The sequence below is a fragment of the Bombus pascuorum genome, chromosome 2 (assembly GCF_905332965.1).
Source record: "Bombus pascuorum chromosome 2, iyBomPasc1.1, whole genome shotgun sequence".
Taxonomy (NCBI): domain Eukaryota; kingdom Metazoa; phylum Arthropoda; class Insecta; order Hymenoptera; family Apidae; genus Bombus; species Bombus pascuorum.
This window is the reverse complement of record NC_083489.1, coordinates 682984-697431: the sequence shown is the minus strand read 5'-3', so window position 1 is coordinate 697431 and position 14448 is coordinate 682984. Positions and strand designations below refer to the sequence as shown.

At 38.4% G+C, this 14448-nt stretch overlaps 1 protein-coding gene across 4 annotated transcripts in view; it reads left to right on the top strand.

Moving 5' to 3' along the window:
* Positions 1-14448, top strand: part of LOC132904651 (protein couch potato-like) — a 197421-nt gene that overhangs the window by 141785 nt on the left and 41188 nt on the right. For 3 of the 4 annotated variants that reach the window (XM_060955336.1, XM_060955334.1, XM_060955337.1), the window contains exon 5: positions 1029-1170. In XM_060955336.1, the coding sequence (XP_060811319.1) occupies positions 1029-1170 (142 nt within the window). The remainder of the gene's footprint in view (positions 1-1028; positions 1171-14448) is intronic. The other variant, XM_060955335.1, reaches the window with a different exon arrangement.

Here is a 14448-nt window from a genome sequence, read left to right as displayed (position 1 = left end):
CTAATTTTCCTGTAACTCCGTCACCCTTATTCATCCCCCTTCGTCGCTCTTACCCTACGCGTCGTTTTATACGACACTTTCGTTGCCAGTCGTCGATCCGATCATTCGGTGCTAGGACGATAGTAATTAAGATAGTAAATACAGGGAAGATGTAGAAAAAGGGACGAATGAAATTTACAGTTTCATTTACTTTTTGTTTAATTCTCGATCGATAATTTAAATATGGCAGACCGGGTTACACGGCTAATTACACGTAAAGTTGCCTAAGTTTCAAGTATCTTATTTTTATTTTTTATTTTACATCTTGTATGATAAATCGTAGAAAGGAAAGAGCATAAAATAATTAAACACCGAATTTGAATTATAATTTGGGTTACCCAATTTAATATCACCTTGTATTCTACGTTTTATACGATAATCTGTACCTATAAGACGCAGAATAGCAAACAAATTCAAATTGAACGAACAAAGTAAAATATGAAAGAGAAGTTAAATTGGGTAACCCATTCCGATATAACGTATGATATAACCTGTTCTAGTAATCAATTCAAATTGTTGCGGTCACCTACCAATCCCAATACCAATTGAAAGTCCGGTTTTATTACTAAAGAAACCCTCCATTCGACGATTATCGACAAGCGTTTAAAACGTAACTAAAATCGCCTTCTAAAACTGTCCATCGCAAAAGTTTCGAAATTCCAAATTCACCCAGAATCGAAAATTCCTCTCCTCGACAAAATCACAAATCGCTATTTAGCGATGAAAGCTAAAAGCGTGAGGTCACGAGTACCAAAAATTCTCCGCGTCTCGAAGCTATTTCTCTTCAAACCCTTCTAATTGCAGGCAAAATACAACGAAAATCTACTTTGAAGCTTGGCTGGCGACGAAAGCGTAGATCGATAGAATTCCTTCGAGCGTAATTTTGCCGCCACTCACACTCTCTGTCTTTTCTCTCTTTGTTCTCCTCTCACCAATTCCAAGCATCCACGTGTGCTCCCGGTTTACTAATTTAGGGAATCTATTTGCAGCAGGGGGTTAGATTCGATCCTGATATGCCACAAACCATACGTTTGGAATTTGCAAAAAGTAACACAAAGGTTAGCAAACCCAAGCAACCAGCCGCTGCAGCAGCCACCTCGCACCCTGCTCTGATGCACCCTCTAACTGGACGTAAGTATGCACCGCCACTCGTTCACTCGCTGGATACGTCTCACTACTATTCTCACCCACTGCACCGAACTACAACGTATCTTCCTCCCTGTTGTTTCTCTATCTCTTTCTCTCTACTTCTTCCACCACCACCACCCCTCATCTTGGAGCGTATCTTCCTCCTATTTCTTTCTTCTCTTTTTTTTTTTAATCTCTTTCTCTTCGTCTGACGTTCCTGTCCACCAACCCCACGCGTCCTCGAGTTCGAACCCCTTATGACATTCGGTAATCAAGACATCGGACAGCGTGGATACAGTACGATAAATTAGCCATACCTTCGTATTAGATTTATGGTAGATGTTGCAGAGAGGGCATTAAGGGACGATAGCGTAAAATTTGAAAGGTTCGATGAATTTCTGTTCTTTCTTTCTTAAAAGCAGATCTATGATTTTCATTTAACGAGTTAACAAATAGATGGTATATAACAAGCGTGATTCTCGTCTAACAGATTATGTATTTCTTATTTAACGGTGGATACACCAGGTCCGTCGGGTCCTGCGGTTTCGCTTTTGCAGTTAATAAAGCCATTCGGCTGCTTTTGACGACGTTAACGTTGATTTTTGTTCGGGGGAAAATACGATCATACGTGGTTATTGATTTCGGTAATACTGCTTTGTATGGAACCTTCCATATTTGATATTTTATATAGACAACTATTGGCAGTTCAATAAATTAATAGCCAACTAAACAATGAATATATTTGTTTCTTTATAAAACTGGTACTAAATCTTAATACGTTATACGTATTTCGTAAAAAATTATTAAGTTCTAATTATTAATAATCGATGAGTTTTCTACGACTCAAAAACGTTCGACTTTCGTAGCGTGGATTAAAATACTTTTTCCAGTGTTAAATAGCGAATGAATCTAGCAGTATCATTTTATAGTTACGTACGTATAAATATATTTATCTACTTAGTCAAATTGCAAATCTGTATTTAATGGACATTTTTCAGGCAATGAAATTTACATATAGTTTACTGCGAAGAATTTAAATTGCAACATTCATAAAATATATAGTGGGGAATTTAAGATTAATCGGCAAATTTCCTTAATTAATAAATAACAATTAAATAACAACAATTAAATAACGGCATAATTTATTTAAAATTGGAGTTAGTGTCACGATCGAAGCGATTATTTTGACAGGTGTCTGAACAGAACATTAATATCAATCCCATTTCATATATTACCAAAATAGAATATACAATACCACCGTGGCAACATCGCCGGAAAATTAATTATCGTACTTCCACCGCTGTCCGATCAGTTTGATACGTGTGGGCATGCGTTTTCCTCGCGTTCTTTTTGGGTTACCTTGCGAAACAATAGACGTCGATATTAACTCTATCGATCATCCATACAATCAACATTGGCGATGCAGTCGAACGTAACTAAAATTCGAATGAATAGAACAATACACTCTTTGTCAGAATGAAAAAGAGCCAAAAAGAGAAAGAGAAAACTCGAAAAATTGTTGCGTTCGTCCGTATCCTTACCAGTGTCTTAATCGTTACTTTAAGCCATTAAACGAGCCTTTAACCCTTTGTACTCGTCTAATATTATCTCAAAATTACTTGTTTCTATTTCCATCGATAAACCATCGTACAAATAAATTCATGGACGTTCGTTACCTCTTCTCCTCAAAATAAAATTCCATGTTACGAAACGGTAAACTAAGCCAATCGTATGGAGTAATTTACAGAGTGCAAGGGGTTAAATGAGAAAAAAGGAGCTAGAGAAAGAAGTTTATAAAACATTTTACTTGTAAAATATTTTGCTATTTAAATAGGAGAAAAAAAAGAGCCAGAGAAAGAAATGTACAAAACCGAAGAGAAGGATTTACTTTTGAGAAAATTTCGTTCGGTGTAGATTTCGCGTACGATGGCTAACTTTTTGAATAAAAGTTAAAGTTAGGTCGCGTAGGACACGAAAGTAAATCGAGGATGCGTCTAGTGGAATGCGATGCGAATCGATCTAGGAAGATAAAAGGAACGGTGTGAAGCTCGAGTGGATTCCCTTTGGATGGTTGTTTTACATCGGTAATAAATATGCATTCGTGTCGGTATGGTGAAGAGACTTCTTGAAATAAGGATAAGCCACGCGGTCAGGACAGTGAATTTTATTGGTCGACGTTCGATATCAACCAGTTCGACGATATCGATTACCGATAGGCTACGACCGCGTAAATATATAAAAACGTCAATTTTCCAACGATATCGAGACGACGGCTCGAAGTGGAAAAATTGTCTACGGATTTTATGATGCGCGACGAAGTCGTAAAGCGTCGCTTGCTTCCATTTACGGGACTTTTACCCACTGTAACGCGCACTGCCGAATATTTCCGTGAATCGTAGGTTTCCTCTCTCGCAAATACTATTTGTTTCGTTTGTTTAATTTAAAGATTTAAATGTTTCGGCCGAAATTAATCTTTCGATAAAACGTTTCTTCCAACAAAGGCAAGAGAATGCAGAAGTAGGAAAAGTATGAAAAGTATCGAACGATCCGATCGAACGTACGATACTCGAAGATATATAGGAAGACGCGTAGATACCTATTTCACGCGGTAATATTTAGTCGATACGATCGAGCGTAATTATTAATTATCCAATGTATGGGTAGTACATGATCAAATTTAGTAATAGTGTTATAAATGATAGTATTAAATGTACAGTATTATACGCGTGAAATTTATGACACGCCCGATTATGGTTCGTTATATTCCTCTTGAAATAAACGGCGATACTTTCGGCGATACCGTGAGAAGCCAACCCGCTGTCAAACTATCCAACTATCCTAAAGAAGCCCCTTCTCGGCACGGTAGGGGCTGGTCTCAAATTCGTGATCGATACCATACGTTTCTCGTGAACACAGACATCGGCTTTCGCCTCGTAATTAACACTTGGTAATTAACCAACGAATATTCTCCCATTCTTTCCTGTAATCTATGCTGATTAATTCAATTTATTCGTTTGTTTAATTTAAAAGGAAAGTGCATCGATCTATATTTCATAATTCCCTTATGAATGACAAAATCTAGGAACTCGTTATAGAGCACTTTCGACGATTCGAAAGTTATTAGTTGTAAAAAAGATAACAACATTTCATAATTCGTCTAGAAATTACTACGTAAAATTGTCGTAATCGTATAATGGTATAAATATCGTGTAAAGAATTACCAATTACGGAATACTAGTGTTTATTAAAGATCATGATAAGAAATATTCCTTTTAAATTCTGTTTCCAATTACCAATTTCCAGTTTCTAAGTACCGGTAACTTATTAAATGGAGTATTTGATCAAACAAAAAATAGATTTATTCTCGCAACTTAATAAGCGATAATATCGAATCGATCGCTTATAAATAATTCGAAGATAAGATTAAAAGGAAAAGGAACCTGTCGCTCCGTCGCTCTACTAATATTAGAATCTACAATGGTAAAACGGTAAATTTTAAAGCGTTAAATATTCCTTAACCCAGATGCTATTTTCTAATATTTTCCAGATTAGCTTCGTTCTTTATTTGCAACTTAAATGGATTCTACTTCGATTAAATTTTGACATTCGCTTATTATCCCAATTGTAGAAATCGTGAAATGCCACGAAAAATCATGAAATTGACAGAAAAATAATTTTACATTGCGTTAAATGATCGATTTTCTGGAAAATTTAATTGATACGAATACCTTGCATTTTAAATATATTAATAATATTATTTTGAGAAATATCGTAAGAAAAAATATTTAGGAAGATGTTGGTCAGATCGTACGCTTAGTTAACAGAACGTTAAAATATTCAATATGCGTATTCTTCGTACCAAGCCTCCGTTGCGTAATAATTCATCGACCAGTTGTATTAACAAATCAGCAAGTTACTATTTACAGATCATAGACTTCTATAATCTTGATTACTAAACTCGTTACCGCTATATGAAAATATTTATTAGCATCAGCAATGTTTTAACTTGTGACTTGTAAAAGTTGCACGATAATTTCACAACTAGCGATATTAGCAAATTGACGAGTTACAAGTCGTAGTAACAGTAGGTTATTCGAATAGAATAATCGCTTTACTCGTATAATCTCGTTCGTTTCATCGTCAAATTTGTCACACCGCTATATAAAGATATTTATTAACGGACTGTGGATTTTCACGCAAGCTCGTATTTTCGAGAACGTAACGAAGAAAATGGTACGTAGGTAGAAAATCGTTTCGTTTACCAAGTATCACAGAAACCACTAACTATACTTTGAATATCTTATACATTTTTTCGCATTACGCGCACCCTACGCAGCAGTTTCGAATTTCCTATAAACGCGCAAAAGTCCGCGATCTGTTTATTAACGTCCGTGATCCGTAACTCGTAGCTCGTAAAACTTCGCCAGTGAATAATAGCTGAATTTTTTACAAGAACGTCCATAGATGCAGAAGTAGCGCGAAACAAAGTTACCTAATCGAATCACGAGATAGGAAAAAAAAGTTGGTTAAATCGAACGCTTAAGAAGTTGCAGGAGAGGCTACTTGTGAATAAAACATGTCCGGTCGATCCGCGTATGGGAGACGCGGAGACGCGAAAGCTATCGGGAGGGAAAGAATCGCGCGAGCATCGAGACCTTGGCGGACTGTGTGTTGAATTATTGAGAGCGCCCCGGTAAAAATAGCGCGATTTCCGCGTGAAAAGTCGCAGCTACTTCGATTTCGAGCGTTATGCCGATAGGCGTGCGTCGAATTTCCCACGCACAGCCGGCCGTGTACTCTCGTCGAGAACGTCGGCGAATTCTCCCCTTGGAAGACGATCTCTCGATGAAGACGAAAAGACAGAGGAAGGATCCGGTTAAAGGAATATCGACGGTGTAATTGAAACGTCGATTCCTGTAGCGTGCGCGTTTCGAAAATATCGAAGGGTGTTGGTAAGTGGCTGATATAAAAATCGCACCGAGAACATCCTTTCTCTGCGTGGTGAGCGTCTGTGTGTTTCGCGCGGCGATCGAACGCAAAGAGATGGAAATAAGCGAGAAAAAAAAAAGTTGCTTCGGACGATACGAGACGAGAATATAACCTGACGTAGACGCGGGTGTAAAGCAACGTACATGGATCGTTGCGCTTCCAAAGCCAGTGAAAAAATTCGATTACCGCTGATCGCGTCGAGGAAGCTTCCGTTTCGTAAATAGTTAAAGCTGGGTTTGTTTTCGATTCTGGTTATCCTGGTTGTTTGGTTGCTATTACGTTCGTGCCTTTAAATATAGAATTTGAAAATCGTCGAGGGAAACGGCCATCTCGGAGAATTTGGTTTCACATCGGTTGCTTCGCGCGATAGTTCGAGATTGTATTAGATACGTACACAGTCCGATTTTTGAGTTGCTATTTACCTCGTATTATAACTTGTCGTATCGCCGATCAACGGTGATCGTTTAAAGTCGCCATTGATCTTATGGAGACAAGATTAGCTGAATAATTTAGCGATAGTTTGCGTGTAATTAGGCGTGGTCTCCTTCGCGTATACCCGCTCTTTCGCTGATTTTAGTTCAATTTCAATCGATACTTGGAGCACATTGACAAGTTTCTTATTTCCATCTCGAGCGAAAAGAGAAATTCGATCTGCGTAAAGAAGCTAAAAGCTTAAATCTATGAAGCGTCGACTCATTCGTTGATGCGACTAAGACAGAAATAGAAGTTAATCTCCATGAAACGAGAAAAAGAAACGACAGAGGTAAAGCGCTTTTTATTTTCCAATCCATATTTCTCTAGACCCCGGTGGAGGTACGGAGATTATATATTATATATCAAAATACTATACCGCTCTGCTTAATTAAAATTACCATTTCGAAACTGAAATAAGCTGAAACTTTGTCGTTCCTTCTTCCTACGATTCGAAAATATTTCCTCGTCATTTCGTAACAGGCTGTACGATATAATCTTCGTTAAAAGGTAAAAGATTATAAGTTTCTTAAAAGGTAAAAAAACACCGTTGCAAATACCGACTACGATCGACGATCCAAGCGTTTTTCTTTCGTTAATTTGCTCGAACGCGATCGGTCTCTTTCTCGCGGCCGTCGGCATTGCGTCGTACGTCGAACAACGACTTCGAACGTTTCAACGCTTTATATCGAAAAATCGAAAAATGCTGCGTAGGACGTTCCAACTAATTAGAGCGGTGTGTCTACAAAGAACGCGAAGCTACGTCATTCGTCCGCATCCGAAAAGTATCTTTTCTTCCCGCAATTATATCTTAGAATTCGAAGCTCCGCGGTTAGATTCAAAGTTACTTTACACGCGATTATTATATTACAATATGCTTGATCCTACGTCGTTTTTACGCCGTGCGTGTATTATACGAAGAAGAGATGAAAACGAGTAATCGTCGCCATACGCATGCACGTTCTTCGACGTTCGCTTAGCTGCGTCCGCGAATTTTTCCAAAAGCTGAGAAGCGATTTTTCGCGGTGATTGCACTGCTCGTAACCGCGAACGAGTAGAACAATTATACTCGGAACGTGCTCGGCCAGCCGTGTTAATAAACCGTGACTCATGCGAGAAACTCCTGCGTCGGAATGGCGGAAACTGGCTTAAGAATCGCGCGAGGAAAAACGTTCCTCGATCGTCGATATATACATCGAGCTACGTGGAAACGTGGGATCGATTAAACGGGTAGTCCCACGGGAGCCGAAGCTCGTCACGACCTCGTAAACCGTTATTGAAAATAATTGGTAATCCGTTTCGATTCGGCACGTCTGTGGGGGTATCTCGATCGAGGAACGTCTAAACGCTTCCGGAAAAAATGTACTCTTTTCATTAACGCTTTTAACAGTCGTCGGAATAAGGAAAGAAGTAAGCGGAAGTAAATATAAAGAAAGTTTAAAGCGCTTATCCTTCGCGCAAATTTTTGTCATGAAATTTTTGCTACGCGCGTATAGGTAGATCTATTTTTTTTTACGTAACTTTTAATGACTTTGACTACGTAATATGTATATACATTATTATAAATTATATGATTTATCAATTAGTCGTTTAGCGTAAATTTTCAATGGATTAATTCGTTTAATTTCTCTTACGTAATTTTTAAAAAGATTTATGTCGCGCGCGCCATTTGATCTTCCTCAAATAGTTTTTAACCAAATTTGTATTACGCCTACAAATTAGTTTCTCTCGGGTACTTGGTAACAAAATTTTATAAAAAAATTCTCTCAAACGAGAGACGCATAAAATATTCCACTTGCCACTGATTTACGGTATATTTAATTTAAAAATCAACGGTGCGATTCATTTTACAAATACCACGCATGATACGTGGTCAAAAAATGACAATGCAGTTTCGATCCATTTTACGACGAAGGAATACCGCCTTTGTAGAAAGTATTCCACACAACTCTTTCATTTGCATACTTTTGATATTTTTATGAATACGTTTATCCCACTACTCGGTGTCCTTTCGTTTCGATCTCTTAGAAAGTCAATTGTTTGCTTTAACCGCGCCAGATAACCGACACAACGTTCGAATTAAAGGTGCATGAGGCGAACAACTGGCGGTCGAAGAAAATAATTCTGTTTTATTCGATATTCACGAGGATACGCGAATGCGGTTCTTTGTTACAAAAAGGAGGTTTGCGTTAGAAATGGAAAAATTGTGCGAAGTTATGACCTAAATCTTGAACTCGTTCAAACCATGCGATAAACAAAGCGGTGTAAAGATTCCTTTTCTCCTTAAAAGACTGTGGAGTGATTGTTATAAGGAGTAATTGTCGTACAAATTATCAGGAATAGAAAGTAAAACGACAAAAACTCGACGATACAAGTTCCTGTCAAAAGTTTCGAATAGTATCCTGTGTGTTTGCTTACACATTTTAATCCAAATTTATATATATATACGCGTACGCACTTGTATTTTTCTCACGAAAACCCAGTTGGACTTTAATTCCAAATTTTACGAACCCAAAGGGGGAGCTTAAGAAGATTAAGAGGAAGCAAAGTTAAGTCAGACGATAATTTTCCACTGAAACTAGAATACTAATGAGCAAACCTATTAATAGTTAACACCAGAGAGGAGAAAACCTCGCATTTCCACGCGCTGACAATTAACACCGTAAAATCAAACGGTAATGGATCTCGCAGAAGTTTAAACGATTCTTCCTAAATTTCTCAACTTTGCTACCTAGATACGTAATTATCGTTCAATTATTAACAACCTTAGTCATTCGTCTCTGAGTTTATTTACCGCGCGAAAATTTCTTTGCAAATAGCTCGAAATTCGCGATTTTTCAAATACCACGCTTCTAGTAAACTAACGATACGTCGAACAGACTATGTCGAGGTTGCGTCGTTGTTTATGTCGGTTATGTCGTTTAAAATCCAGCTGCGCGAGATTCTCGTGCATACGTGGATATCGAGCGAACCAACGACAACCTTCGACGTAGAACAGTTCACCTTGTGGCGTGCGAAAACTTACCCGACCGTGCATTTTTCTTGCGAGAACGTAGACGCGAATTCCTCGCTGCATAAGTAACGCAACGCGTTATTGTTTGCACACGATAGGCAACGAAAACGCGATCGAAACGATCGTCATCGATAATCGCGATTAATCGACACGATTTCGCGTTTATTACGGTCTGGCTACTTAGGCAACTACTCCGCTTTGCAATTTTTGACATTTTTTACGACGAATCCATATAAATCTTTGCGCAAACTCTTTGTACGTGCGTTTATTCGTGTTTCAGTAACATTCGTCAATTTTTTTAGGGAGAAATTTCGTTTCGCGAAATTTCTGACTACTTCCTGTATAACTGAATCGAAGATATTCTTAATTTTAGGATCAGGTTGAATCTAAAGCGTAAGAGAATAAGAAAAAAAGCAACAAATAAGACAAAAATGACGACACTTTGAAACTCGATTGTTAGTTTCTTTGATTTTCCGTATTTTTCCTAGGATAAAAGATAATAAACACGAAGATCTCTCGAGTTAATTCTTACAGGGGTTATAACGACGCGTGCGCTAAAAATGCGCATCGAATCACAGCTAATCGGACGTGTTCCTCCCGTAAGGAATTCTTTTCCAGTAGCCTGTCTTAGTAATCTCTTTTACAAAACGTTAAAATTTATATTCGTTGAAATAAATCGCATAGAGGAGAACGATTATCGTACGTACGCCACAGATAAGAAGAATCCGACAAACGGTAAACAATGAATTTTGTTAAACGATGAATCTCTCTGAAACGTTCGTAATAACATTCTTGGCATCTAAACCGTTCCGACTCGAGCGTAATAAATCCCATTTTACCAATTCGTTCTATCGTTCCGCTTTACTCGCATTTTCCATTACATCGCCATCGTTTAACTACGTCGGAAAAAAGTGATATCGTGTGTCGAACGATTCGACTGATTAAACGTAAAAGAGAGAAGAATAGGAAGTAGGATAAAAAAAGGATTTGGAGAAAAAAAGAAGAGAAGAGAAGAGAAGAGAACGAGGAAGATAGTCGCGCGGATTTAATTCGGTTCCTTTGCTATTGTTTCAACGCAAACACATAGCGAAGAGTTAGACCGGTTTTGCATTCCGTTGTACAAATGTTTTTCAAACACGTCCGTTCGCGTTTCATACGTTTCGTCTTTGTGTCGCCGCACAGCTACGATGATATTAGATTCTCCGGTTTTTGATGAAACAAAGGTGTCTCGTAACCTCTATGTTCTCTGCTGCTTCTTCCACTCTAGATACCTTCAATACCGTCCGCGTTAACGAGCGCGTTAACTAAACATTTTATTTAACGTGGTTGGCTAGCGCCTGTGTCTATCGAGTCCCTGTGGAAAAATAACAAGCCACTCCTGCGCTCGATCGATTTTCTTCGTAATCACGATGTAGTGATCTAGCTTCTTTCATATTAAATTACATCACTTGGCTGTCTTTTTTCATTTCTATAATTTCCACGATAATCGTAATCCGGGGTAATTGTCCCTGGAAGATTTTAATTTTGCGAATTTTAATCGTAAGTGTAGTGTTTATTTTACTAGCCTTTAAAATTGTATAATATTCCTTGTTATTTATTGATATTCGTTGTTATATAATATTGTAGAAAATTGATATGATTATTATATAAAATAATATTATACGATAACAATCTTTAAAATCGATTCTATCGATCTTGTTCGTAATTAAAAAGCAGTAATATATATGAGTTCCTTGTTTTCACGTTACATCATTTGCTTGCTTTTTAACGTTCATGCCATGATTTTGATAATAACTGGAATCTGTGATAATCGTTTCTGCGAGTTTTCAATTTTACGTATGAAACGCGGAAATTTGATTTCTTTTACCGTTTATTTTTCTATCTTCGATAACATTTCCCAAGTTTTGAAAACATTTATTCGGACAATTTTCTTCGTAATCGCGATATAATGGTTTCGGTTCTTCGAGTTTATATCGCGTTATATGGATATTTTCTCTTCGGGATTTTAATTTTGCGAATGAAACGTGAAATCGTTCATAGCACCCATAGAATGGAACAACAACAAATATAATAATAATAATAATAGTACGAAAGCTAAGATCGATCGGAATATGAAATTATTAAAAGACGATATGTGTTATTACGATATTGAACGCCGATTTTTCATGGTCCAACGTTTCCAGTAAGGGAATAATCCTCGTATACTTTGATGGTTTCGTGATTTCTCAGATTCGCTTAGGTCTTCGCACGTGTCGTTAATCCTTCGATCACGAACGCGCGTCGTTATATGTTTTAATAAGTTGGTAATTGTTTCTCAGGTTTACTCCTCGCAGGTGTCGTTAATCCTTCGATCTCGATTACACGCCATATCCGATTAAAACTGTAAGTACCTATCGCTAGTTTTAAATCGCGTAATTACAATACGCGTCGAGCACATAACGAAGCGTAAGACGCGTTAATTCCACGAATTTGATTCATTTTTTCGGTAAGTTCTTTCGACGTTTTTCGTCTGACCTTTAAGCATCCCTCGGTGCTCCGCGGCGATAAAAAGTTCGACGGCCTTTCGCGGTTGAATTACTCGAAAAACCGGTGAAAAACGTACGGAGGAAAACAGCGTGGAATAAGCACTCACGCTCGTCGGAACTTACGGGTTCGCCGTGGGAATCCGTGGGTCAGCCTAAAATCAATAAAGCGCAAGGTCCTGCCACGTACGAAAAGCCCCGTTGGCGTGTGGTAAAAACCGGTGCCAGTGCAGGTGTGACGTGCCTCTCAATTATTTACCGTTTTCCCACCTCTCGCTCTTTCTCCTTTCTCCTTTCTACTCATCGAAAAATCATTTTTCCTCCTCTTACCTTTCTTGTGTTCGTTATACGTTATTAGTTGCCAAGGATTTTCTTGTAAGTGGAAAATTTATGAGAAAAATTCAAAAGGATAGAGTTTCATTACCTTTTCTTGTACAAACGATGGAATGGAATTCGAGGAAATTGGAGCGATTAAAGTTCCTAATTTTACTGGCAAAATTAAAAGCACGGCAGCTATTATCGTCGCAGATTAGAATTATTATCGAAATTAGAGGATGGAAGTTGGAAGATGAGCAAATGGCGTACACAGAGAAAAATTCTTATACCGCAAATTCAGCTTAACCAAATGCGTAATTATTGTTCCAAATAAAAATTCAAAAGCCCTTCTATGATATGTTAGATACGTCTGCGCTGCTTCAGAGAGCAAGAAACGTATCTTTAAATCTAGTGGAAGAAATAATGTAATTTGTCGAATCCGATAGCAGAATGATTGGCATAGAATAAGCTTTGTCTTGTAAAAGAAAAATATGGTATTTTATCTAATTTTCTTTACAAGTAAGTTCTAAAAGTAAACACGCGCTTAAAAGATAATTACCGAGTATCGAGAAATTTAGGAATCGACTTACTTGCAAACTACGATTCACGGAAAATTTCCAAAAAGTAATTGGAACTTGTGGCAAAACTGCGAAATATAATTCGATCTAACTGGAAAGTTTGGAATTTTCGCGAATTCTTGCCGAAGAACCGTTGCATTCGTGGAAAGAGTAGATTATGAAAGAAATTCCACGAAAAATTAGTTATTCCCCCAGGTGGCAGGAAAATCGCTAATTACAAAGCACAATGCAGCCAGGTTGAACCACTCGCATCTCCATCGTCCGATCGCGATGCAACGTTATACAAAGCCGATGCTTTTTTGCGAGGCGCTGGCCATCCTAGATACGCCATCTTTCTTGGAACAGAAACGCGGCTACTATTAAAAATGTATAAAAGTAGCTCGTTAACAGGCCAGACTCTCTAACGATACGTAATTAGCAGATTATCAAAATCATTAACATCGAGCCGCGAGATTTAATGGATCTTAATAAGGAGAGAATTTAAAAGAAAATTAGTCGAACTTCGAAGGGACGATTACTATTGTCTGCTCGCGTATAGAAAGATTATCTCTGCGATCTGCGATCTGATAAGAAAAAAAATGAAAGGAAATTGTTCTAAGGAATTTTTCTATGCGATCTAGCGACGAAATACTCGGGGCTACGACTTTACATCCAAAATTAATCCACCTAAAATCCTATTCCACGAATCCAACTATTCCCACGTAACGAATAATCGCACTTGCGAGAATTTCTCTTACTCTATCATCGTTTCGCGGCTCTACTTTCCAAGCATTCGTACCCAACTTTCTAGAAAATCACGAATCAGTGATCGTCGGTGAACATTTATCGTTAAACCGCGAGCAGTCACGAGTATCAGTCTGTTATCAACAACCACCTACCATCTCCGTAAATCATCCCGATAAAAATCACGTTTCGAGAAATTCTTTAGCCACTCGTCGAACAAAAACGCTGAGACGCGCAGCTCGAGAAAGAAGAAAACGTCTCTGAACTTTTTCGCTCGTGATTCGTGGCCGGCAAGAGAACGATTAATTATAAAGTTCGATGCTGCCAGGTTGCTCTAGATCTTAGCTGGCGATACAACGTTTTCTGCAACGTTGTATGAAAAGAGCGGCGGTTGTTGCGCAACCGTGGCCACTCTGTGCGATCTTTCTGGAATAATTGCCTGTTCGTGACGTATCGTCGGTCATGAGAAACAAACGGTTCCGTGAAAGCCGCTGCACGCCGATTTTCATTGATTTTGCCACGGGACGGCCAGACACCGCCTCCTCGGTGTAGCCGCGAATACAATACTTACGTGTGCAAGTGTCGAGCACTTCCGGTTCGCCGAGGGTAAAGAAGAGCCGAGACTCAAAGGGGATCCGAACAGTTCCGTGGCAAACGACGAACCCTAGAA